The 23,895-nt window shown below is 58.6% G+C and overlaps 1 protein-coding gene across 1 annotated transcript in view; it reads left to right on the top strand.

The window, feature by feature from the left end:
• Positions 1–23,895, top strand: part of TRAPPC12 (trafficking protein particle complex subunit 12) — a 46,596-nt gene that overhangs the window by 6,041 nt on the left and 16,660 nt on the right. Inside the window, exons 3-5 of the mRNA XM_047782715.1 lie at positions 7,798–7,914; positions 14,351–14,464; positions 15,328–15,466. Coding sequence (XP_047638671.1) covers positions 7,798–7,914; positions 14,351–14,464; positions 15,328–15,466 — 370 coding nt within the window. The remainder of the gene's footprint in view (positions 1–7,797; positions 7,915–14,350; positions 14,465–15,327; positions 15,467–23,895) is intronic.

The following is a 23,895-nucleotide window of genomic DNA, read 5'->3' as shown; positions in this document are numbered from 1 at the left end:
AAGGGCTGTGTGGTTTACCTTGGAAATGCTGTGCGTATTCACCAGAGGACCTAAGATGGCTTTTGAGACGTCAGTCAGTCGTCGGTCGATCGCACCTATGAACAAGTTTCTCCTTGTGCCGCTGCGACCGTCGCGACGTTATTCTGAACCGGCTTTTCTAACACACTTGCGTTGGCGCTTCTCCGAATTGCTCACCCACTGGCGCCTAGTTAAAAATTCCTTCTTGTGGGATAGAAGTGGGGGGGTTAAATTGTTGCTTTATGAAGTGACTTTTTGGGCAGTTTGAGTTCTCAAAGAAGGAGAAATGAAAAGCGAGGGCGTAACTCTCCGTCCAGCCACAGCAGCGTCATTTGAACTTTATAGACGGCCGGTGTTCCTAGAGACGTAAAGGTGAAGCTTGTGGGGAAATGATGGGAAAATTCAGAACCGATAAAGAATGGAAGTTGTGTACTATTTGGATGATGCTTGGTCAGTAGAAAGGGGGAGGGGGGTAAACAGACAGGAAGCAGCAGCGTCTCTGCGGCGGCGGCGGCGGCGAGGGAGTAAGATTGGGAAGGAGGCACGAGACCGGGCTGTGGTCCCAGATACCCGCATCCAGACCTGCGGGCCGAGCCCTTCCACCGCGCCATCCCTTCCACCGCGAGGTCTGGTTCCGTTCCCTGAGCCCCTCGGCCCCTTGGACCTGACCTTCTGTCTCCCGCCTCCCCCGCTCCTCTGCGCCTCTGCTGTGTTCCTCCTGGTTCACACCTCTGGGCCTGGGGCTGGGCTGGGGCTGGGGCTGGGGCTAGAGCTGGGGCTGGGGCTGGGGCTGGGCTGGGCTGGGGCTGGGCTGGGGCTGGGCTGGGCTGGGGCTGGGCTGGGGCTGGGCTGGGGCTGGGCTGGGCTGGGGCTGGGGCTGGGGCTGGGGCTGGGCTGGGGCTGGGGCTGGGGCTGAGCTGGGGCTGGGGCTGGGGCTGGGGCTGGGCTGGGGCTGGGGCTAGAGCTGGGCTGGGGCTGGGCTGGGGCTGGGCTGGGCTGGGGCTGGGCTGGGGCTGGGGCTAGAGCTGGGGCTGGGCTGGGGCTAGAGCTGGGGCTGGGCTAGGGCTAGAGCTGGGGGGCTGAGCTGGGGCTGGGGCTGGGTTGGGATGGGGCTGGGCTGGGGCTAGAGCTGGGGCTGGGCTGGACTGGGGCTAGAGCTGGGGCTGAGCTGGGGCTAGAGGTGGGGCTGGGCTGGACTGGGGCTAGAGCTGGGCTGGGCTAGGGCTGAGCTGGGCTGGGGCTGAGCTGGGGCTGGGGCTAGAGCTGGGGGGCTGGGCTGGGGGCGGTTAGATCGGCGGAAGTTGGAGTTGAGACAGCCATTGGCACACAGAGGGGGCTCTGCAGCTTGGGAACAGCAGATTTAGCTCTGGGGTGATCTGAGGATTTGGTTGACGTCAAGCGTTAAGTCAGAGGCTGGCTGGAACCGAGAGGGTGAGCTGAGTGCATTTGAGGACGCCAAGGAACGGTTCCTGTGCACGTCTGCGAGCCTCTCTCTCTGGCCCAGGGAGCGTTTCCACGCGGTGATGGCTCCAGATCCAGAAGAAGGCATCGCGTCACGGAACCCACACCGTCTGGGTGAAACCCCTTCCCGGGCCATCCTCAGCCCCTGTGTTGGAAATCCGCAGACGGCCAAAGATACACCTATTCCTTCAGGTCTGCTCGCTGCAGATTCTCTCAGCTTTAAGTCTGAGAAAACGATGTGTCTTCATTGTCGAGGCTCTTTCTGCAGGAAATGCAGTGTGTTTACTTTTTCCTTTCGGTGCCGTGCGATGCCCTTGGTCGTCTTCTGGTTTGTATCCTTCGCTGATGCAGAGTCTGTGAGAAACTTCATCTTTGGTCTTCTGTAAAGAGCACGCTCTCCTCTGGTTGCTTTTAAGATTTTACACTAGTTTTCAGCGGTTTGATTTTTTTTTTTTTTGTCTTTTTGCCATTTCTTGAGCCACTCCCGAGGCATATGGAGGTTCCCAGGCTAGGGGTCCAATCAGAGCTGTAGCCGCCGGCCTACCCCAGAGCCACAGCCACGGGGGATCCGAGCCGCGTCTGCGACCTCCACCACAGCTCACGGCAACGCCACATCCTTCACCCACGGAGCGAGGCCAGGGATCGAACCCACAACCTCGTGGTTCCTAGTCATACTTGTTAACCACTGAGGCACGACGGGAACTCCTCAGCAGTGTGATTCTGACGAGCCTTCCCGTGGTTTTCCTTTATGCTCACCTTGCTTAGGACTGGTTGACCCTATAGGATCTGTGGTTTATGTGACCAATTCTGGAACATCTTTAGTCGTTATTTTTCAATTAGCTTTCTATTTCTCTCTCTCTTCTGCTTCCGGGAACTTCAGGGCCGCGTGCTGCTTCTTGTTCCCGAGAGGCCATTGATGACATTAATGATCGGGCCTGGTTTTGGTTTTCATCTACTTTTCTCTTTGTACTTAAGTTTGGAATTCTGGTTTCGTGTCCTGAGTTCATTTATCTTTCCTTCTGCACGTTGTAGTTTCCAGTTGATGCTAGTCAATACATTTTTCATACTTTTTTGTCTCTAGAATTTCCATCCAGCAGCTTGATGTGGGTTGTCAGTTCCCAGACCAGGGATTGAACCCGGACCGCGGTGGTAAAAGCCTCAAACTCCCTGGTTCTTTTTTTTTTTTTTTTTTTTGTCTTTTTGCCATTTCTTTGGGCCGCTTCCGGGGCATATGGAGGTTCCCAGGCTAGGGGTCAAGTCGGAGCTGTAGCCACCGGCCTACGCCAGAGCCACAACAACGCGGGATCCAAGCCGCGTCTGCAACCTACACCACAGCTCACGGCAACTACGGATCGTTAACCCACTGAGCAAGGGCAGGGACCGAACCCGCAACCTCATGGTTCCTAGTCGGATTCGTTAACCACTGCGCCACGACGGGAACTCCCCTGGTTCTTTTTTTTTAATCTATTTTTTCACTCATTGTGTTCAAGTTTTACTTAGAAGATTGAGAACATTGACAGTAGGTCTTTTGAGGTTCTCTTCTGAAGATTCTATCTGCTCTGTAATTTCAAAGTCTGTTTGTATTTAACTTTTCTCTGAGTTATGGGTGACACAAGCCTGCTTCCTCACATGTCTAGTTTTTTTTTTTTTTTTGGTTGGTTTCTTTGTTTGTTGGGGCTGCACCCACGGCATGTGGAGGTTCCCAGGCTAGGAGTCCAATCGGAGCCGTAGCTGCCAGCCTACGCCACAGCCACAGCAACACAGGATCCGAGCCGTGTCTGCGACCTACACCACAGCGCACGGCAACGCCGGATCCTTCACCCGCTGAGCGAGGCCAGGGATCCATCCTGCGTCCTCATGGACGCTAGTCAGATTCATGTCCGCTGAGCCACAACTCGAACTCCCTAGTTATTTTTTATTAGAGGCTGGATGTTGTGGGTTTCCTGTTGTTGAGTCTATATTTTGTCGTCTTCCTTCAGAAACACTTGTGCTTTGTCCTGGCGGGCAGGCAGGTTACATGCAGATTTATATGATCCTTTTTGTCAACTGAAAAAATGCGCAGTCTGAAAGTCGGGAATTATGTTTTATCTGGTGGAGAAAAATGAGGGCTTAAGCCTGAGACCCAGCACCTCACATGGCTCTGGGGACCGCTCAGAAGAGGCAGGGAAGAGGCCAGGCTATAGAAGCGCTTCTGTCACAGAGACCAGGGGGTGGGAACCTCAGGATATTGCTGGGAAAGGAGACCGGCCTCTCAGGTGAATGCAGGTAGGACTTTCCTGGGGGGGCGGCGGGGGCAGGTGCGGAGGCTGGACATCCTTCTGGTGACAGGGGCCTGGCTGCCTGGGGCCTGTCGTGTGCTTTCCCGTCCTGGGTGCCCTGGGGCGCACCGTCCCGGTGGCTGTAATGTGACAGCTGGATGGCTGCCACATCTTTATTTCCTGATGTGGCAGGCAGTGTTTTTCACCTTTCTGGGTTTGGTTTTTCGCTTTTTCCAGGGACCTGAGAGTAGCTTTCACTCTTGGGTGACCTTTCTGACATCTGCCCTGAACACCTGGGTGTCCCAGAGTGCTCCGCGGTGGTCGGCTGGACTGGACATCGCTCAGCCCTGAGGGAGCGCACGGCCGCCCTGTCCCTTCTCCCCGTGCAGGGACCGCTCGCCCTCGGCCGCAGACCCCAGCGCCATCCCGGCCAGCATCCGGTGCCAGCTCCAGCCGCCTCCCTGCCAGCTCCCAGCCGGTGCCCACTCGCAACTTTGCTGCACTTCGCCCCCCTCCCTGCCCCTGTGCCTTTGGGTTCAGGGGCTCACTCGCCCTCCCCTTCGCTCAGCTCGTCTGTGTCTGAAAACAGGTGTTCCGTCTGTCGTTCCAGCGTTCTCGTCAGGAGGACAAGCCCCGGGCCAGTCGCGCTGACGACAGAGGCACAGGGCGCCCCTCACCCCGGGACCCGGGTGTGAAGGGCGGTCCCTGCGTGGAGGCGCCGCCCGGAGCTGGCCCTGTGGCTCCCGCGGTCCCTCGAGGAGGGCTAGTTTGTTGAGGGCCTCGGACGAAAAGGGCTTGAGGTCTGGTTTTGCTTTTACGCTTAATTAAGATGCACCTCGCGTGCCGTGTCAGTCGCACACTTAGTGTGCCCTCAGTGGTGTTAACCCTTTTTGGACAGAGTGGTTCACCCATCACCGCAGTCCGCTTCCGGACCAGTTTCACCCGCCCCCCAAGGAAGCCCCCAAACCTTTGGCACCCAGTTTCCATCCCCACCCCCTCAGGCCCAGGCGGCCGCTCCTCTGCTTTCCGTTCTGTGGGTTCCCCTGTTCCGGACGCGTGGTCCAGGGGCTCACCCGGCACGGCCTGCCGCTGAGCGTCCCGCGTCAGCGCCTCGGCCCTTCTCCTGCCCCCGCAGCTGACCTTGGACGGCACGGGACTGGACTCTGCGGGTGCGCCGTTGTGGGGTGTGGGGTGAGGCTGTGGCCCCCCCTCCGAGGAACACCCCAGCCGCCTTCCCGAGGCCGCGCCGTACCCGGCCTCTCCACAGCCTCGCGCTTGAGTTCCTTTTGGTTTTGTTGGCCGATGCCCTCCGTTCAGCTGGCTTCCCCTCCCGGGCCTGAGAGGACCACCGAGGGCTCCCAGGAGGAGGCGCTGCCCTTGTCCTTGGCCCCGCGGCAGAGGGCTCGCCAGGCCCCAGGGCCGGGCCATGGGCCTTCCAGCGCCACCGTCCCTGCGTGTCATCTGCTTTGCTAACAGTGAAACCCACACCCTGAGTCAGCTGCCCTGGGCTCTGCCTTCCTCTGTCCGCGGGGACTGAAGGTTGCTGCTCAGCTGCTGCCAGGCTGCAGGAGAGCAGCCCCCGACCCCGCGGGCTGAGATCCAGCCTCTGACAGCCCCCCACCCCCACCCCAACCCCAACCCCCGTTGCCAGACCGTGGGCCCTGCGCCTCCCCGGCTACCTCCCCCGTGCCCTGCCTCGGCTGCAGGAGGCCCTCCCCCAGCGCCTCCCTGACTGGAAGGGGCCCATCACCCGCAGGGGCAGCGACCCAGCTCTCAGGGCCTCGGGGAAGCTTCCTCCCCACTCCAGGAACCGGGGAGGGTCTGTGGCACAGACGCCGGGACCCCAGGGCAGAACCTTCTTGGCTCGGCGACACAGCCAGAGCAGGTCCACACTGGGACGCTGGGCGGGTCTTCAGCTCTGGCTGAGGCCTTTGTCAGGCCTGCACATGTCCCCGGTGACAGATGTCTCTGGTGACAGATGTCTGCCCCTGTCTCGGGACCTTCCTGTGTAACCAGGTGCTAACTAACAGAACCGTGAGGGTACCGTCTCATCAACGAGAAGGATGCTCTGGGGACGGAGGAGTGGGACCCGCCCGCCCACCGCAGCATCAGTGTGACTCTGCCCTTTCTCGATTCTCGGCCCCTCTGGCTCCGTGAAGCTCTCGGTCTGCCAGGAGCTGCGTGGGCGCGGAGTCGGGGCCACGCGGCTGAGCTCTTCCCTTGCTGCCCCGAACCATCCCTCCCAGATGTGTTCGGCGCTCCTGGGGTTCTAGCCCTTTCACCTGACTCTCTGAGCCCTGCTGCTTCCAGACCTGTGCCGCCTGTGACTAGAGGTGCAGCTTGGCCTCTGAGCACCAGGCGTGGTGCCGGCCAGAACCAGCCCTCAGGAGGGCAGCCTTCCCGCGCCTCTGCCCCCTGCTCCTGCCACATGGTCTCTGTGCCGGTGCTTTGAGTGCAAAGTCACCCCGAGTGTGAGCAGCCTCCCTCCTCCACCCCCACGGGTGGAAAGGCAGTAGGGGGACAGCTTCTGTCACCGCCTGCCCCCCTCTGCCCCCCGCCCCCGTGGTCCCTGCAGAATCAGTGTGTGCTGGGCCAGGACGGCAAGGCCGGCCTTTGGTTTCCTGGCCTTGTCCCCACCTCCGCCAGGTGGGCCTGGTTTTTGTTCTGCAGGTGGCTCAGTGGGGAGTTGGGGTCCCTGTGCTGGGCTCCTGTTAGCAGCAGGGGGCCCACTGCCTGGCCTGCCACCCTGGGGACCCGGGAGCAGGTCGGGGAGGCCAGGACCGCCTCCACGAAAGGGTCTCCCCTGTCCCAGCGCCTCATGCTGGCCCTGGGCCACCCCACCCTGGAGGCGCCCGGGCCTTGTGTGGATTCCGCCCGACAGCCTCAGCCTGCGCCTGGCCCCCAGGCGGCCTGCGGCAGTGGCTCTCTGTGGCTTTCTCTGCTGGCTTCTGCTCTGGTGCAGGGACAGCCTCTCCCTCCCTCCTGAGCTGCGGGGTCTCCTCTGTCCCAGCCCCGCCCGGGTTTCTCCCTGGCCCCTCTTCCCTGCCCTCACCCGTCTGTCCCCCGTCACTCAGCCTGGGTGCGGGTGGGTCCGACCCAGGGCTGGGGCTGAGGGAACCCCTGCAGAGGGAGGGCCCCTCTTCTCCTGGGGCTCTGATGGGACTCCCGAGGCCCCGGCCCGGTGGCCAGTTGGCGGGAGGGGGCAGAGGGCACTCAAGCCCACCCCAGCCTGGGCTGGCCCCACCTAGCATTTCTCCCAGGACACCAGCCCCCTGTCCCTGCGGTGTCACCTCACGCTCCCCAAGCCCCTCATCCCCAACCCCTCCTCTGGTTTGGTGCTGACAGCTTAAAAAATATGCACCACCTAAAAGTTGAGAGTTAGGTTTTATTTGGGGCAAAATGCGGACTCTAGCCCGGGGCGGGGGTTCGGGCGTGGCGGGGGAGGCAGCATCTCCGGAGCCGGAGGAACCGCTGCCGAGAGGCCGAAGCGCGGGCAGGATGCGTGCGATGTGGGGAAGGGAAGGTCAGGCCACCAGCACACGCGGTGCAGGGGGTCGCTGCTGGTCTCACGAGGAGCTGATGCCACCGTGAAGGATTCCGGTGCAAGAATTGGGCTCATCAGATCTTCTGAAACTATCCAACATCTGAAGGCCTGTTCTGCCGGTTTCCCCGGAGCGCAGAGCCCTCACTCCCGATCCCCCAGAGCTCCTTTCGGGGCCCTTGAGGGTCAGTGGCTGCAGCGGCTCAGGATTCGGTCCCTGGAGAGCAGGTGCCCAGGGCCCGTCCCCAGCTCACAGGGTGCCTCTCACGTAAGGCTGATCCAGGCAGCGGGGGTTTGACTGCTCCGTCTCCAAAAGAAAGAGCAGTTCTAAATGCGCATTTCATTAAAGCTCTTGCTACGTTAGCATCCGGTTAATTGAAGTTTTTCTGTACTGTAACCACGTTTTCGCCTCCATACACCAATGGAGAAAAAAGAAATTTTGGTTCGCCATGGGTTCTGGTTAGCTGAGTTTAATTAACATTTTATTGTCCTGACATATTTTCCTTCCATTCTTTCCAGGGAGATGCCGTTAAAGACTTAATGCTCCGCTTCCTGGGTGAGAAGGCTGCGGCAAAGAGGCAGGTCTTAAGTGCCAACTCGGTGGAACAGTCTTTTGTTGGATTGAAACAGCTCATTGTAAGTCACAATGCATTTGATTTTCAGTATCGTTTCCTTGATAAGCCCTGCCTCCCTTCTTAATATTTTCCCTGCAGTTAATTGCTTTGAATATCTTATCCTGAGCCCTTTCGCATAACAGAATCATGTCGGATTAGATACCGGTCCAGTGCAGCTGAGAGCATTCTTAAGTCCAGTTAGTTGAAAGCAGTATTTCAGATGGCCAGGTTCCTTGAAGCAGTATATATTTTGAGTAAATAACTAGAGTGAAATGACTTGATGTTGATTTTCTTAAAATCCTCCTGTTTTCTCCACTTGCTGTGGAAGGTCTCTTATCGCATGAGTGGACTCACCAGAAATGCACCAGACGTCTGTCTGCCCGTATTCACAGGCAGGCGTGCAGACACCAGGCGGGGACGCTGCCTGGATCAGAAGTGGGAGGCCGACTGCAGGCCTTTGCAGGTGGGCGGGCAGGGACCTCCGTGGGCTCTGAGCCCCTGGGAACCGGGTCCCCCACCCCCAGCACCTTATGTGACGATGCAAAAGCTTGCCTCCTCCATGGGTCCGTGGGGACACTTGCCCGGGTGCTTCGCCGACAACTGACATGTCGAAACCAACTAAAGCTTAGCTTCTAGTAAATGTAAGTCTCACGCTTCACTGAGTTTCTTTTACTTGAAGTGATTCTAGAATTATTGCTGTGAACCAGAAGCCTGGAAAGGACAGGCGTGGAGTCACTCTCTTCCCACACGGGGGAAAGCAGAGCTGGTCTCGGGGCCTCTGTGCGCGTTCTCACCTGTTCGCGAACTGCCCGTCTTAGGAGGGAGCCGTGTCGCAGCCCCTGAAGCTGGTGGGATGCAGGGCCTCCACCGTCGGGAGGGTTGCTGTCACCCCTGCACTTGGCCTTGAAGAGCTGCTGCGACACGGCGCGGTGCACGGGGGCTACGCGACGAGGGCCCGGTGGCGAGGCGGCCAGAGGAGACGCAGAGCCAGGCACGGTCCCTGCGACCCGCTGCCAGGCGGTCGGTTTGCCTGCTTGGATCGTTCCTGGTGGGAATTAACACGCACGCGGTGCCGTGATGCTTGTCCGGCGCTGCGGGTCCCTGAGGCCGGCAGAGAGGCTCTTCCCGGCCCCGACAGGGAGGCCTGTTTTAGGCAGACACCGTCCCTGTGAAGAGACCGTTTCCTCCCGGTATTTTGATGCCGTCCCGAGACGGGGGCACCTGTCTTTACGCGAGGAAAGCGTTGCTCCGCGGCTGCTCCTGCGTGGCCTCAGCGCACCCGAGGCTGGGACTCACAGGGCAGGCTCGCTGCCGTCTCTCCGGCGTGTCCCGTGCAGCGTTGTTCACGATTCCCTTTGAGTCGCGGGTGGGAAAGGCCGTGGACGCACGATTAGGACTCAGTGGCGTTTATGGGACCATGTCTCTTGTCCTCTGGGAGTCGCGGGAGCCTCGTGCAGCTTCTCCAACAGAATCTGCGTCGCGTTTCCTAGTTTGAAAAGTCATGTTCGTTTGGATTTAGGTATTTTCTCACATCAAAATAGCCTCATTAGAATTCTGCATGTCATCTGCAGTAATTATGAGATTTTCATAAGATTTTCTCCACAGAGCTTAGGGCTTAATGAGGTACGTTAAAATGCGAATTTTAGGAAGCTCCCGTCGTGGCGCAGCGGAAACGAATCCGACTAGGATCCGTGAGGTTGCGGGTTCCACGCCTGGCCTCACTCAGGGGGTTAAGGATCCCGCGTTGCCGTGGGCTGTGGGGTGGGTCACAGACGCAGCTCGGATCCCACGTTGCTGTGGCTGTGGGGTAGGCCGGCGGCTGTAGCTCGGATCCGACCCCTAGCCTTGGAACCTCCACATGCCACACACAAAAAATCTAATTTTAAAAGTAATTTTTTCACCAAACATGTCTGACATCTAATATCGAGTGAAATGGAGGGGGACCTCCAGGAGGGGGGGACCAGAGGAGAAAACAATGAGATAAAAAGAGGGCAAACCAGGCGTTCCTGTTGCTGTGGCTCCGCCCAGTCTGCTGGTCACCCCCTGTGCCCAGGAGCCGGGTCATTCTGTCTCCTCGTTACTGTGAGTTTAGACGAGTCTGTGTCACGGACACACCAGCGTGCTAATCAGAAGGCCGCTCAGCCCGAGGTGGCCCCTGTGGTCAGGAGGGCAGCTTCCCGGGTGAACCCTCACAGCAGTGTCCATGGGGGCCCTGGACCCCCTCGGATGCAAAAGCCGTGACATTCTGCATTTTCCTGTGACCCACACCCCCTCCCGTGCACTTTAGTGTTTTTTTTTTATTTTTTTGTTTTTTTGTTTTTTTTGTCTTTTTAGGGCCACACCCACAGCACACAGAGGTTCCGAGGCTAGGGGTTGAATCGGAGCTGCAGCTGCCGGCCTCCATCCCAGCCACAGCCACTCGGGATCCTTAACTCACTGAGCGAGGCCAGGGGTTGAACCCACATCTTCACGGATACTAGTCGGGTTCGTTACAGCTGAGCCACAGTGGGAACTCCCTCCCAAGCACTGTAAATTGTCTCTGGATTACTTATCCTCTTACGTGAGTCTTGGCTGGTGGGGGGCAAATCCAAGTTCTGCTTTGGGGAACCTTCTGGAATTTTTTTCTTATTCATTTCCATCTGAGGTTGGATGCAGAGCCTGTGGATATGGGGCAGGGGGTGGGCTGTATTCACTTGTTAGGGGAAGAAGCTACTAAGAGTGTAAACATTTTTGCTGTCTTTTTTTTTTTTGTCTTTTTGTGTTTTTTAGGGCCGCACCCGAGGCATATGGAGGTTCCCAGGCTAGGGGGTCGAAGTGAAACTGTAGCCACCGACCTACATCAGAGCCACAGCAACGTGGGATCCAAGCCGCGTCTGCCACCTACACCACAGGTCACGGCAACGCCGGATCCTTAACCCACTGAGCGAGGCCAGGGATCAAACCCGCAACCTCATGGTTCCTAGTCAGATTCATTAACCAGTGAGCCACGACAGGAACTCCCATTTTTGCTTTCTATGTTCAGTTAGGAAAGAAGCCACTTTTTAAGACTTCACACTTACTAAAAAAAAAAAAAAAGAATGAGACATTGTTGCTTCATTTTTAATGGTGATCTGGTTTGAGACATAAAATGTATCTTGGTATAAAAATCACAGCAAGAGCTGAAGGGGGTTTTTTTGTTTTCTTTTCTTTTTGCTTTTTAGGGCCAAACCCATGGCATGTGGAAGATCCCAGGCTAGGGGTCTAATTGGACCTGTAGCTGCCGGCCTACACCACAGCCACAGCAACACCAGATCCGAGCCGCATCTGCAACCCACACCACTGCTCACAGCAACACCAGATCCTTAACCCACTGCACGAGGCCAGGGTTGCAAACTGGCAACCCCATGGTTCCTAGTCGGACTCATTTCTGCTGTAGCCGCGACAGGAACTCCCCTAAAGGCTTTTTATACAATGCATTTTTCCTACTTTTAATCATCTATGGAGCACAAGGAGCTGGTCCTTGCTGATTGTGCCATAAAAAGAAGTTTAAGTCTAACTCGGGGAAGAAAAGGCCGTGAGAACCATTTGAATTTTCGCCTGCACTGCTCACGTTTTCAGGGCTTCCGCCCGGCCCTGTGCTCCGTGTTCTCCTGTGCATTGTTTTGTTTGGCCTCACGTCAGCGGGACAGATGCCCTCCACCCCGGCGCCTCGGAATGCGGGCACCTTGGGTCCCTGGGCGCTAGTGCTGGTGCTCTGACAGCCCCCAGCCCGTGTGGGCCTGGGCCCTGGGGAGTTGGTACGGAGCACCTGCAGGGCGGCCTGGAGAGACCTGGAGAACCTGTTGCCACTCGCGAGCTCGTCCGTGGCGGGGCTCGTGTCCTCTGTGTCCTCGCCACTTAGGCCTCTGTGTCCTCGCCACTTAGGCGTCTGCCTGGCAGGTGTCAGCGGGGCGCAGCGCGTGAGCCCGGGGCACAGAGGAGAGGTGGCGACCTGCTGAAGGCGCGTGTTGATCAGGATCCTGCCCTTCCTCTGCCTCGGACCCTGGGGCTCCCGTCGCCCTGGGTGAGCCTGGCTCCCTCCCGGCCGGGGCCCTGCCCGCACCTGCCCCCCGCCTGCCTGGGGGGTCCTCCCCCTCCCCCTGCTGTCCCCCGTGCTCCTGCAGGCTGGCTCTGGCTTCCACCCTCCGAGGCTGCGTCAGGCCACCTGGCTGCACGCTCCCCCAGCCCCCTCGGCTTCGAGAAGCGCTCTGCAGCCTGTGGGCAGCTGATGTGCCGCAGGGAGACGGGACGTGCGGGGAGGGAACACGGTCTCCTCCTCGGGGAGCGGCGCTGGGACACCGGACACTCCGGCGTCCGAGGATGTAAAGTTAGAAGGCGCGCTCACGCCGCACGCAGAACAAGCTCAACGTGGAGGGACGACCTAAATGCAGGGACAGATGCTGCGAAACTCCTAGAGGGGACACAGGCTGAGCATTCTCTGGCGTGAACAAGTGAGACCCAATTAAGTTTAAAAGCTTTCACGCAGCAGAGGAAACCTTAAAAAAAAAGCCACCCAAAGGATGGGAGAAAAGCTTTGCACACGTGCCGAAGGATGAAGCTCCAAAATGTGCAAATGTCTCATGTAGCTTTATATCAAAAAATGTCCGAAGATGTAAATAGACCTTTCTCCAAAGAAGACAGACCAGTGGCAAACGGGTGCATGAAAACATGGTCAGTGTCACCAATTATTGGAGAAACGCAAATCAAAACCAAAATGAGGAAGCTCCCGTCGTGGCGCAGTGGAAGTGAATCCAGCTGGGAACCGTGAGGTTGCAGGTTCAATCCCTGGCCTCGCTCAGCGGCTTAGGGATCTGGCGTCGCCCTGAGCTGTGGTAGAAGTCCCAGACGCAGCTCAGATCCAATTAGACCCCTAGCCTGGGAACCTCCACATGCCATAGGCGCAGCCCTAAAAAGACCAAAAAAAACCCACAGTGAGGTTTCACCTCACACCAATCAGAATGGCCATCATCACAAAGTCTGCAAAGCAAGACTGCGGGAGAGGGTGGAGAAAAGGGAGCCCTCCTGCACTGATGGTGGGAGTGTCAGTTGGTGCAACCACTGGGGAAGCCTGTGTGGAGGGGCCTCCGAAAACCAAATATATGGCCGCCATATGACCCAGCCGTCCCACTGCTGGGCGTGTACCCAGGGAAGACCGAAATTCGAAAAGACAGTCATGCACCCCCGCGTTCGCTGCAGCCCTCTTCACAACGGCCAAGACACGGAGGCCACCTGAGTGTCCATGAGCAGAGGAGCGGATAAAGAAGATGTGGTGCATAGACACGATGGAGCACCCCGCAGCCCTAAAAACAACGAAATAATGCCATTGGCAGCAGTGGATGCAGCTAGAGACGATCATACTAAGTGAAAAAAGTCAGACAGAGGAAGGCAAATACCATGTGATGCCGCTTGGACGTAGAACCTATGAAAATGACACCAGGAACTTAGATAAGATAGAAACAAACTCGCAGGTTTTGAAGTCGAGCAAGCTGATGGCCACCAACAGGGAAACGGGAGGCGAGGGGAGGGGGTGAATCCGGAGGGTGGGCCCGCGCAGCGCCCGAGGCGAAGGACCGCCTGCGCGGCCCAGGGACGCCCGGCGGTAACCTGCTCGGGAAGGAGGGAGGGATGTGTGTGCGTCTGTGCGACCGACTGGCTCTGCTGTGCACCCGAGGCTCACACCGCTCGGGACATCCCCTCTACCCCAATACGGGTTTTGTAAGAAGGCCCTTTGCACGCACAAAATCCCTCAGGGGATCCTTGAAGAAACGGCTTAATGTCCGCCTTCCTTGCTGGAGCTGAGCTCGCCCGCACCGCCCCGTGCAGTCTGCGGGCCCTGACCTGCAGCGGCGCCTGCAGCCTCCGGGGTGGCGCCTGCCGCGTCGGGAGGACCCGCTCGCGCACCCGCTGGAGCTCTGTGAAGGGGCAGCGCCCCTCGGGTGGTGTTTGCAGGCAGCCCTCCACTCTGCGTGGCATCGGGTCCCTGGGCCTGTGTCAGACCAGCCCATGCGCCTGTGGTTCCAGCCGTGACGAGGGGTGGCGGGAAGGTGGGCTGCCAGCTGATTCGCGGCCTGGGTGGCACGGGCCGCACCGGGCTTCTCCTTGGTTTCTCTTATGGTGACGACCTGGTGTCCGTCAAACATAGAAGCCCGCTTAGAGCCGCGGGCAGGGCTTACAAATACGCCTCCCCAGCACGTGGGTTAACGTTAAACAGCTGGGAACACGTGGATGAAAATCAGAGGGTTGAGTTCTCTCGCTCAGAAGGGCTCGGGGGCAGGGGCAGCTTTCCAACAAGTAGCCCCTCGCCCCTGCCCCCGCCCCCAGCCTGACGCTTGTTAAGCGCTAAGGTCTCATCGTTGCTTGTCTTGAAGCGTGTGTCCAGCTTGGTGCCCTGCCCGCCCAGGGCCGTAGGTGCCGCGGGTGACGTGTCCCCTGTCTTACAGAGCTGCAAGAACTGGAGGGCGGCGGTGGACCTGTGCGGGCGGCTCCTCACCGCCCACGGCCAAGGCTACGGCAAGAGCGGGCTGCCAACCAGCCACACGGCGGACTCCCTGCAGGTACAGCCCTGGTCCTCCTCTGGTCTGTCACCATCTGGGGACAGAGACCCCGGGGCCTTATCTTTGTAAAAGGCAGGGGCGAGAAGCACAGGGAGGGCCTCCCATGAGAAGGAGCAGCTACAGGGCCCTTTGGTGCTGCCTCCCCGGGAGTCCCAACCTTTATTCTCACTTGTATGGGGTCCCCCAGGGTCACCCCAACCAGCGGCTCTCAGGACCAAGGGGAGCCTGTGGGAGGAGGAGGAGGAGGGGACGTGGGGCATCCCAACCCGCTCTCCTCTGTCTCCCACTGGGAGCTGCCAGGCCCACGTTGCCTGTGCCCATCCTGGCCTCTGCCTGCTGCAGGGCTTCTTCCTCCGTCTCCCCGAAACCCGCCGCAGCCCCCGGGGACGCAGCTTTGCCCTCCCGAGTGCGCCGCACTCTCCCCTCCGCGGCCGCCCGTGGATGCTGTCTGTCACCTGCCGGGCCACGTGGTCTGGAGCACTGGCTCCTTTCTGAACCTCCTTGGTGAGATGAGGTTGAGCTGGGTCACTGCCAAGGTGCCCCCAGCCCCCCGCGCCCCTTGTCGTCACGAAGGTGCTCGGTGTTGTGGCCGCTGGGGCTGACCGCGCACTCGCGCTGTCCGTCCGTGCGCCTGCGGCCTCCTTCGGGGACTCCGCCCAGCCGCACCCCGCCCTCCTGGGGGGAGAGCTTCTCTTTGTATCCATTTGCCTAACCTCGTAATTATGAGACGTGCTAGAGGGAGTAGGCAGGCCCTTGGTTTGACGGCCTCCCAGTCCAGCGCCGATAGGCAGTGAATGGGGATGGGACCTCTGGCCTTGCTGTCGGCAGAGGCCCTGTGGTCTCACCGGGCTTTTGTGTTTCAGCTTTGGTTCGTGAGGCTGGCGTTGCTGGTGAAGCTGGGCCTCTTCCAGAATGCCGAAATGGAGTTCGAGCCCTTCGGGAACCTGGACCAGCCAGACCTCTACTACGAGTACTACCCTCTCGTGTACCCGGGGCGCAGGGGTAAGGCGCCGCCGGCGCACGCGGTTTGGCCTGGCCTGCACTTAGGGGCCCAGGGCTGGCTCCCGCAGGCCCTCCCTCCTGAGCAGCCTGGCCTGGGCAGGCTCCCTGACGCCTCTGTCTCTTTCCCGGCCGTGCCTCGGGCACCTGCCGTGTCACAGCACCGAGACCTGGCCTCAGGGCTGGGTGCTGGACATGCGGGCTTTCTGACTGTGCTCGGGAGTGAGGACACACTCCGTGCAGCATGCACACGGTGCTGAAGCAGGCGTCCTGCAGCAGGGCTCCCCCGTGCCCTTCTCTCCCAATCCCCACTCTCCCAGGCTTCATTTACTTAGCAGTCTGCTTGCAGCTCACCAGGGCGTCGTGACTGTCATTTGGAAATGTCATTTGCAAACCCTGGGCTACAGCTCAGGGTGGTGGTCGGAGAGTAGCAAGACGTTAGACCCCGGGGGCGGGGGGGTCCAAAGAGCCTTCCGGGCTCCTGGAGGGGAGTGAACTTCTCTTGGTGGAGAACCTTATAAATAGGTTTGAAACCCATCAAGTGTTTGCATCAAGTGCACTTTCAAAGGACTTCTGCGGAGACGCAACAGAAGCAGCGTCACTGAGAGCCGGGGCTCTGTAGCCAGACCTGCTGTTAAACCCTGGCTCCTCCGCTTGTCGGTGTGTGGCCTTGGGTGGCCGGCTCGGGCTGTCTGCCTGGTGCCTTTATCGGTACAGCCGGGGTGGGGGCCACGCTTCTCCCTGGAGGGTGACGAGGATGACGTGAGGTCGTGCGTGCGTGCGTGCAGCCTGCAGCAGTGGCCGGCACCCAGTAAGCAGCGCTCTGGCTCTTCTCGTTCTGTTCGTAATTCACGAGGGACACGGGGGAGGCCGCGGCCGTCTTTTGTCAGATGGGCTGGTCAGCGCCCGGGGGTCAGCAGTGGAGCAGCGGGACGGTCGCGGGGCCGAGCCTGACGGAGGCAGCGGTGGAGTAGCAGGACAGAGGGCGCAAAGGCCGGGGCACCAAGAAGGAGGAGTTTTCTAGAAGTTTCGGGAAGTCAAAGCCGTGTCCTAGCTCAGTAGGTAAACGATGAGCGGAGAAGACGAAGTGAAAGCGTTTCTCAGCGTCTTTTCGTGTTATTTTCCCTTAAAGCTCAGACCTGTTTCTCTGGGGGTTGGGGGCGCTTGCTTAGTTCCCGGCTTTATCCGTCATCATCCCCCCTTTTCCCGGGGCGATGGGGGTTAGTCCGCGTTGCCCGGGTTTGCCGGGAGGGAGGAGGGTGTTCAGAGTGCGGAGCTGTCACAGCTTCAGCCTCGCTGGTGTGAGACCCCGTTTCTCCCTCCTGACGACCGGTCAACCCTCTTCGAGAAAAGGAAGGGAAGGGCAGGTTTAAACCTGAGACGTGGCAGAACTCAGTCTTGCCGAGGTTGCCTCCCCCGGGCAGGCCGGCAGCGGCAAGCTGTGTAGACGCAGGGTCGGGAAGGGCTGCAGGCCCGGGCCCCGATTTGAAAGCTCTCGCCCCCCAGGGGCCCCGCTAGCCCCCAGAGGCCCTGGCGGGCAAGGTCCGGGGTGCAGCCCGGCCGCGGCGGTGGTACGTGGGTGGGAGGGCTCCCTGGCTTGGCTCCCTCGAGGTGCCGCGCGGGTGAGGCCGGCACCCCCACCTCCTCGCTCAGAGGGCCCCTCCCATGTGCAGGGCCGGGGGCGCCGGGGGCAGGGCTGGACCCCAGACGGCCTCCCGCGCCTCGAGGCTCCGGCTGGGCACTTGCTGGGCGGGTGGTTCGCCTGCGTCCACCAGTGCATTTGGACAGCACCGGCCTCCTGGCTGCTCGGGGGACGCTCCCCCAGCTTGCGAGCCACCCTTTCTGCCATTTGGGGCCCACCCTCCCTAGGAGGTGAGGAGCGGACTTGCACCCCAAGTGAGGCGAGGCTCTGTTGCCACGTCTGGCACTGGAAAGGCACTTGATGGAAAGGCTAGAGGCATCTTCCGTGGGAAGTTTGGGGTGGCTTTGTTTTTTATAATTGTGCCTGGCAGTTTTCATTGTCAGGAGATGGCTGTTCTCATGCTGCTTGTAAGGAGCATCTGTGATTCCTTCCGACCTTCCTTCCGAATGTCTCTCCCCTCTGCCAGCCTGCCCCCCACACCTGCCATGCTCGCGGGCAGAGGGCCGGACCCTCTGCTGGCCCCAGGGCTTGGCGGCTGACGTTGCTTTGTCCACTGGTGACAAAGACAAGACGTCCGTGTGCGTGGGCCCCTCGCTCAGCAGCTCCAAACTGCAGGTCCCTGTGCCCAGAGCTGCGTGGAAGCGCTCTGACTCCGTTCCTGCCCAGGTCCGGGCCAGTGTGGATTCTCGGTGACTGCTGGTACCTCAGCTGCTCTGACAGCCTTATTCAGGGGCGAGTGTGAGCCTGCAGGGGAGGTAGTTCCTGCTCCTCGCGGACCCCCAGCCCTCGCCACCGCCGCCTCAAGCGCGCGGCCTCCCGGGGTCCCCTCTGACCCCCTGCGCCGGGCGGCGGAGTCTGGGGGCGACGGACGGAGCTCCCCGTGACAGGAGGAGCAAGGCCAGGGTCCAGGCACGGGGCCCTTCCGGCAGCTCGGAGGACGCAGCGGCCTGAGGACGCGCAGACCGAACGCCCGTTCTGATGCCGCCCGATGAAAAGACGACGACGGCCCCGTGCGTCACGGAGCCGCTCGTTTCGGTTACGGAATCGACAAAAGTCACGTGCGTGCTTCAGCTCCAGTGTGCCAACATCCGTCCACAGCGACGTGCTGCGTGTTTGCTCATTGTTCTTCTCATTTTGTGGCGTAGCAAGCATTAATGTCAGAGTCTGATTCACTCACTTCATTTTAGCTTGCAATACATACATAAGCAAGGCAGGTCATTAAAACATGCTTTAAAAAGGAAGCTATAACGATACAAATAAATAAGTTTTATGGACGAGCTTTAATATATTTTGTTTAACATTGGGCATAATTTTTACCCATTCAGAATCTTCATGGCAAGATGTACTGAATCAGGAGTAAAAATCCTGAGATTTCCTTTTGAATTTTCATCCAAGAGAGGAAGCGCGTTGTCTGGTGTGTTTCTCTGACCTTCCGGCAATTTCATGGAGTTTCCTCAGCCTCTGCGAAGGAGGGAGCGTGTGTTCCCACGCGCTCGCCTGTCTTTTCGTCGGTGGTTTGGAATTCTCCCTTGTCCGCAGGGGACAGCGGCCGTGGCCCCGGCGCAGAGGACAGTGTCACGAGCGCACGCTCCGGGTTTTAGGAAGGTCCTGCTTTGACGCGTTGGTCACCGTTGCTGCGTTACCGTTAACAAAGGCTCGCTGTTTGCACTCGGGTGCACGCTTTCAGTTGTGCGTAGTCCCTGAAATTTCATGATCAAGAAAAGATGAGGAGTTCCCGTTGTGGTGGCGCAGCGGAACCGAGTCTGATTAGCGTCCATGAGGATGCGGGTTCGATCCCCGGCCTTGCTCCGGGGGTTAAAGATCCGCCCTGCCGTGAGCTGTGGTGTAGGCCGGCAGCTGCAGCTCCCGTTTGACCCTAGCCCGGGCGTGTCCCTGTGCTGCGGGTGCGGCCCTAAAAAGACGACCAAAAAAAGGACTTTTTCTTCCATTCCCAGCGCAGTTAACACGTGCCTTCCTGATGGAGCTGTTCTCAGCCCTCGTAGAGCAGGAAGCCTTCCCAGAAGCCCGGCACCACCCCCTCAGTGTTCATGACTCCCTCCTGTTGGAAAGGAAGGGCCGTGACAGCCGTGAGCGCGTACAGCTTATCCCGAGTGCGGCCTCCGCGCGCCGCAGGTCTCTCCGGCTTTCCCTGCAGCCGGGAACTTGATGCCCGGATTTTTCCCTTGGATCCCGTTTCGATTGGTGAATACGAAGCGCACAGATCAAAGTGCCTCTTCTCAAGAGTGAATTCAGCTATGTGTTTAGTCTAATTATCAGAGCCGTCAGGATTCCGTATGAAGCCTTACTTGGAGACTGAGTCCTTGTGGATTAAGAGTCAAGCTAAAATCAAGAGAGACGCTCCGCGTGGTGCTCAGGCCCCCGGGGCACCACCCTGCCCGGGTCGGCGAAGGTCCTTTTCTGCCCTCCTCCTGCGGGTCATGAAACGCACACTCCTGGTTCTCACGGTAAATCCAGAAGCTTCATCAACTTGTAACCACGCATGGTCCGAGACGAATTGCTCAGTACGTTCAAAAGGTCGTATTTTGTTTTCCACGGGGAACTTAAATCGCCTCTCACCGTGGACGTCCTCTGCTCAGGTTGGATTTCCAGTTTCCTCTCCTCTTCGCCAGACGCCTCAGGGTGTATCATTCCCAGTGGCCTTTCCGCAGTCTGAGGAGGCTGGGCGGGAAACCTGCAGCTTTTCGCGCTGCTCACCCTCTCATCCCAGCGAACTTGGCACGGCAGCTCTCCAGTGGGACAGACTGTTGAAGGCGCGGGCGGTCCGGCGTGGGCTCCACTTCTCTCGGGAGCACCGCGGGGCCTCTCCCGCCCGCCTTACACCCGAAAGCGCCGGCCTGTCCTGAGTTCCCTTCCGGCCTCTTGGCCCTCGGAGCAGCGCGGACCCAGCCCTGTAATGAAAAGCCATCCAGGACTTGCTCGAGCTGGTTTTCTGTTTTAAAATGCTGCCTTCAAGTTGCAGGTGGCTTTGCTGGGAGTGGTTTGGTGGTGCAGGTGAGTGGCCCTTGTTCTTGGCCAGGCCCAGGCCCCCAGGACGGTGTCCCCACAACGGGGCAGTGGGAGTGGAGATGAGGCCCCTCCCTGAGCTGCAGGATACTGGGGGGAGGTGGGGTTGGGGGCAGGGAAGTGGGCAGCAGCAGCCCGGGTCCTGCCTACCTGGAGGGGACTGGGAGAGAGCTGAGCAGTTGACCCAGAGGGCAGAGGGCCCGCAGAGTCTTTTGCTCCCAGCTGGGCCTCCGCCAGGCATCCACACGCTGTCCCAACAGCACACTCGGCCTCCCCGCAGCCTGACCGTGGCCCAGTCCCCTGTCCTCCTGCGTGGTGGCCAGAAGGGCTGAGAGAGGACACTGCCTGCCCAGTGCACAGGCAGCCCCTAGACTGTCCCCAGGCCAGAAAAGCCCTGCCCCTGCTGGAGACAGCAGCACATCTGCTGAGGAGAAGCTGACCGCATCCTTGGCTGTTTCTCACACTCCCACCCGGCACAGGGCCTGCAGAACCTCGGGTGCTGGCGCTCTGCTGGCCACCTGGCCCTGCGGCTCTGCAGGGATCTCTATACCATGAATTTTGTAGGAGTGTTTTCTTTTTTTTTTTTTTTTTTTTTTGCTATTTCTTGGGCCGCTCCCGCGGCATATGGAGGTTCCCAGGCTAGGAGTCTAATCAGAGCTGTAGCCACCGGCCTACGCCAGAGCCACAGCAACGCGGGATCCGAGCCGCGTCTGCAACCTACATCACAGCTCACGGCAAGGCCGGATCGTTAACCCACTGAGCAAGGGCAGGGACCGAACCCGCAACCTCATGGTTCCCAGTCGGATTCGTTAACCACTGCGCCACGACGGGAACTCCTGTAGGAGTGTTTTCATTTAATGTCTCCAGAATGATTAATGAACGTGCCTCTACGGTGTTTAGACCAGCGTGGAGTTGGGCAGGTGATGCCTGTTCGTGGGAACCTCCCAGAAGACCAGAGCCACTGGGACGTGTGTTTCCCCCAGATTTCCCACTAGCCCTCTCTTGAGGGCGCTCTCCCTGCAGGAGGGACAGGCCGCCGGCTGGTGTTTCGTGTGGCTGGGTTCTGCTGGCCTGAGGGTGTCGCGGATTTCCAGGCCTCTTCACACAGCTCACGGCCGCGTTTGCCAGACCGACAGCATCAGTTTGAAGTACTTGTATTTGCATTTCTTTGAAACAGACAAACAAAACTGGGGAAGACCTGAGTTATATGAAGCAGCTTCTCCTGCATTTTATTGGCAAGATTGAGGAACCGCTTGGGGGCAGTAGTCACACCCCCTCGTCTGTCTGTCCAGTGCCCAGCCTTGCATTTGGCTCCTAAAAGCTGCTGAGTGGGTGGCGGCTCGCAAAATTCACCTGTTGTGGCAGGGGTTCGGGCTGGAGTCGGTGGATGCTGTTTCTCCCCCTGCTGCCTTTGGGGTTGTGACTCCATAACAGTGTGTTTCTCTAAGGAGGGGCGTTTTCCTTTCGGATCTCCTCCTGATTCCTTCTCCAGGAGCTCTCTAAGCTGGGCACGGCCCTTCCTCCGGTCCCACAGAGGAGGGAGGCTCTCCCCGCTCTAGCCCTGGCTTTCTCGCAGACACCCAGGAAGCTCACAGCCGAGGAGGACGTGTTGAAGCGAGACCTGCGGCCTCTTTCTCACCCTTGCTGCCACGTCGAGCCCCAACTTCAGATGCAAGTCCTGGGGTGGGGGTGGGGGGTCAACGTGGGTGTCCCCTGCCACCAGCAGGGGCCCAAGAGCTGGGTCTGGTGTGAAGGGCTGTGCCTGGGCTTGAGCGCAAGGCTTGGCGACCTGGGAGGGGACAGGGCTGTGTGCTCACTCGGGAGACGGGGCCCAGGGCGGACAGCTGCAGGGCGAGCGGAAGGCCCGGGCAGGGAGCAGACCGCCGGAAGTGGGCGCCAGGCGTCCAGAAGGCCCGTGCACTGTTACCCCAGGGGCAAGAGAGAATGTGTTAACATTTTTGAAATACCATGCTGAATTTTTTTCTTTTACTAAAACATGTTAAAATTTGAATGCTGAAGAATCGTGCTACAGTACTGGCAGCTCTGTTTTTGGATTTGTTCATGTCCCACACATTCAAGGAGAAATGAGAAAAATCTTAGTCACCGGTGGGGGGTGTGTGTGCGGGGACCGAGGAGCCGTATGTCGGGAGAAGCAGGGGGCACAGCCACCTCTGCCCACGGAGCCCCCGGGCAGAGGCGGGGGCATCAGGGATTTACTGTATTGCGTCCATCTCTGCTGTCCAGCACAGTGACCCAGCCGTCCATACACATGCTCTTTCTCGTATTACCTTCCATCCTGTTCTATCCCGAGAGCTGGGATACAGCTCCCTGTGCTGTCGAGTGGGATGTGCCGTTAGACTTGGTAATTTTGGGGTTGGATTTGATTTGCTAATTTGGTGGAGGATTTTGTATCTGTATTCGGAGGCTTGCTGCTCTCTGGCTTTCCTTTGCTGCGCTGCTGCCTGGTTTTGGTGTCGGCGCAAAGCCGGCCTCGTCGGATGAACTGGGAAGTGTCCGTCTGCTGCTGTTTTCAGGCAGAGCTTATGGAGAGTTGGTGCCGCTTCTTCCTTAAATCTTGGGTAGAATTCACCGGGGAAACTGCCTGGGCCTGGCGCCCGCTGTTTCTGGAAGGTCGTTATTTATTAACTGAATTGCTGAAATAGACATTGGCCTATTGAGTTTGTCCTTTTCTCCTTGTGTGAGTTTTAGTGGGTTGTGTCTTTCCAGCACCGGTCCGTTTCACGTAGCTTGCAGAATACATTGGCCTAGGTTTGTTCCTAGTGTCCCTTTATTTTCCTTTTAGTGCCCATGTGGTCAGTAGTGATGACCCCTTCTTCATTTCTGATATTAGGAATTCACATCTGCTCTCTTTCGATTGGCCTGGCTAGAGTTTTATAAATTTTACTGATTTTCGGCAAAGAACTGGGTTTGCGTTTTGATGATTTTCTCTGTTGATGTCCTGTTTTCGGTGTCATTCCTTTCTGCTCTTTTTTTTTTTTTTAGGGCCGCACCTGCAACACAGGGAAGTTCCCAGGCTAGGGGTCCAATCAGAGCTACAGCTGCCTAAGCCACAGCCGCAGCCATGTGGGACCCAAGCCACACCTGTGCCCTACACCACGGCTCACAGCAGCGCCAGATCCTTAACCCACTGAGCGAAGCCAGGGATTGAACCCACATCCTCATGGATACCAGTCAAATTCATTTCTGCCAAGCCACAGTGGGAACTCCTTCTCTGCTTTTATATTGTTTGTTTATCTCTCGTATCCTGTGGTAGCAGTTTAGGTGACTGATTTTAGGTTGTTGTTTTAAATATATGCATTTAATGCTCTTAGCACTGCTTTTGCAGCAACCTACAGATTTTCGATAAGCTGTATTTTCATTTTTATTTAGTTCACAGTATTCCCATGTGTCCTTTTAAGTCCAGAAAGTTCCCCCAGGCCGTGGGCAATCGGCAGGTCAAAGAGCAAGTCACTCCTGGCCCCCTTGTCCTATTTTCAGCTCATTTGTAAACTGGGCTTGGGAACTTCCACAGCGTTTTGTTTCTGCGCTTAGGGAGCTCGAAGCGCTTGAGCCGCACCCTCTCCTTCTGCCTGCCTGTCCTCCGTTTGGTGTGGGGGACGGAAAGACGCAACGTGGGCACAAGGTCCCGAGTTGGCGCGATCCCTTTTTAGTGCTGCTGATGGTCCGTCGCCTCTCTTTCTGGGAGGCCGAAGCGACTGATACCACAGTGGGAACTCGGCGCGCCGCCCTCTCAGACACGGGCCTG

This window comes from Phacochoerus africanus, chromosome 5 (assembly GCF_016906955.1).
Source record: "Phacochoerus africanus isolate WHEZ1 chromosome 5, ROS_Pafr_v1, whole genome shotgun sequence".
In the NCBI taxonomy this organism is placed as follows: domain Eukaryota; kingdom Metazoa; phylum Chordata; class Mammalia; order Artiodactyla; family Suidae; genus Phacochoerus; species Phacochoerus africanus.
The sequence above is the reverse complement of the archived record's forward strand: the minus strand, read 5'-3'. Positions and strand labels throughout refer to the sequence as shown.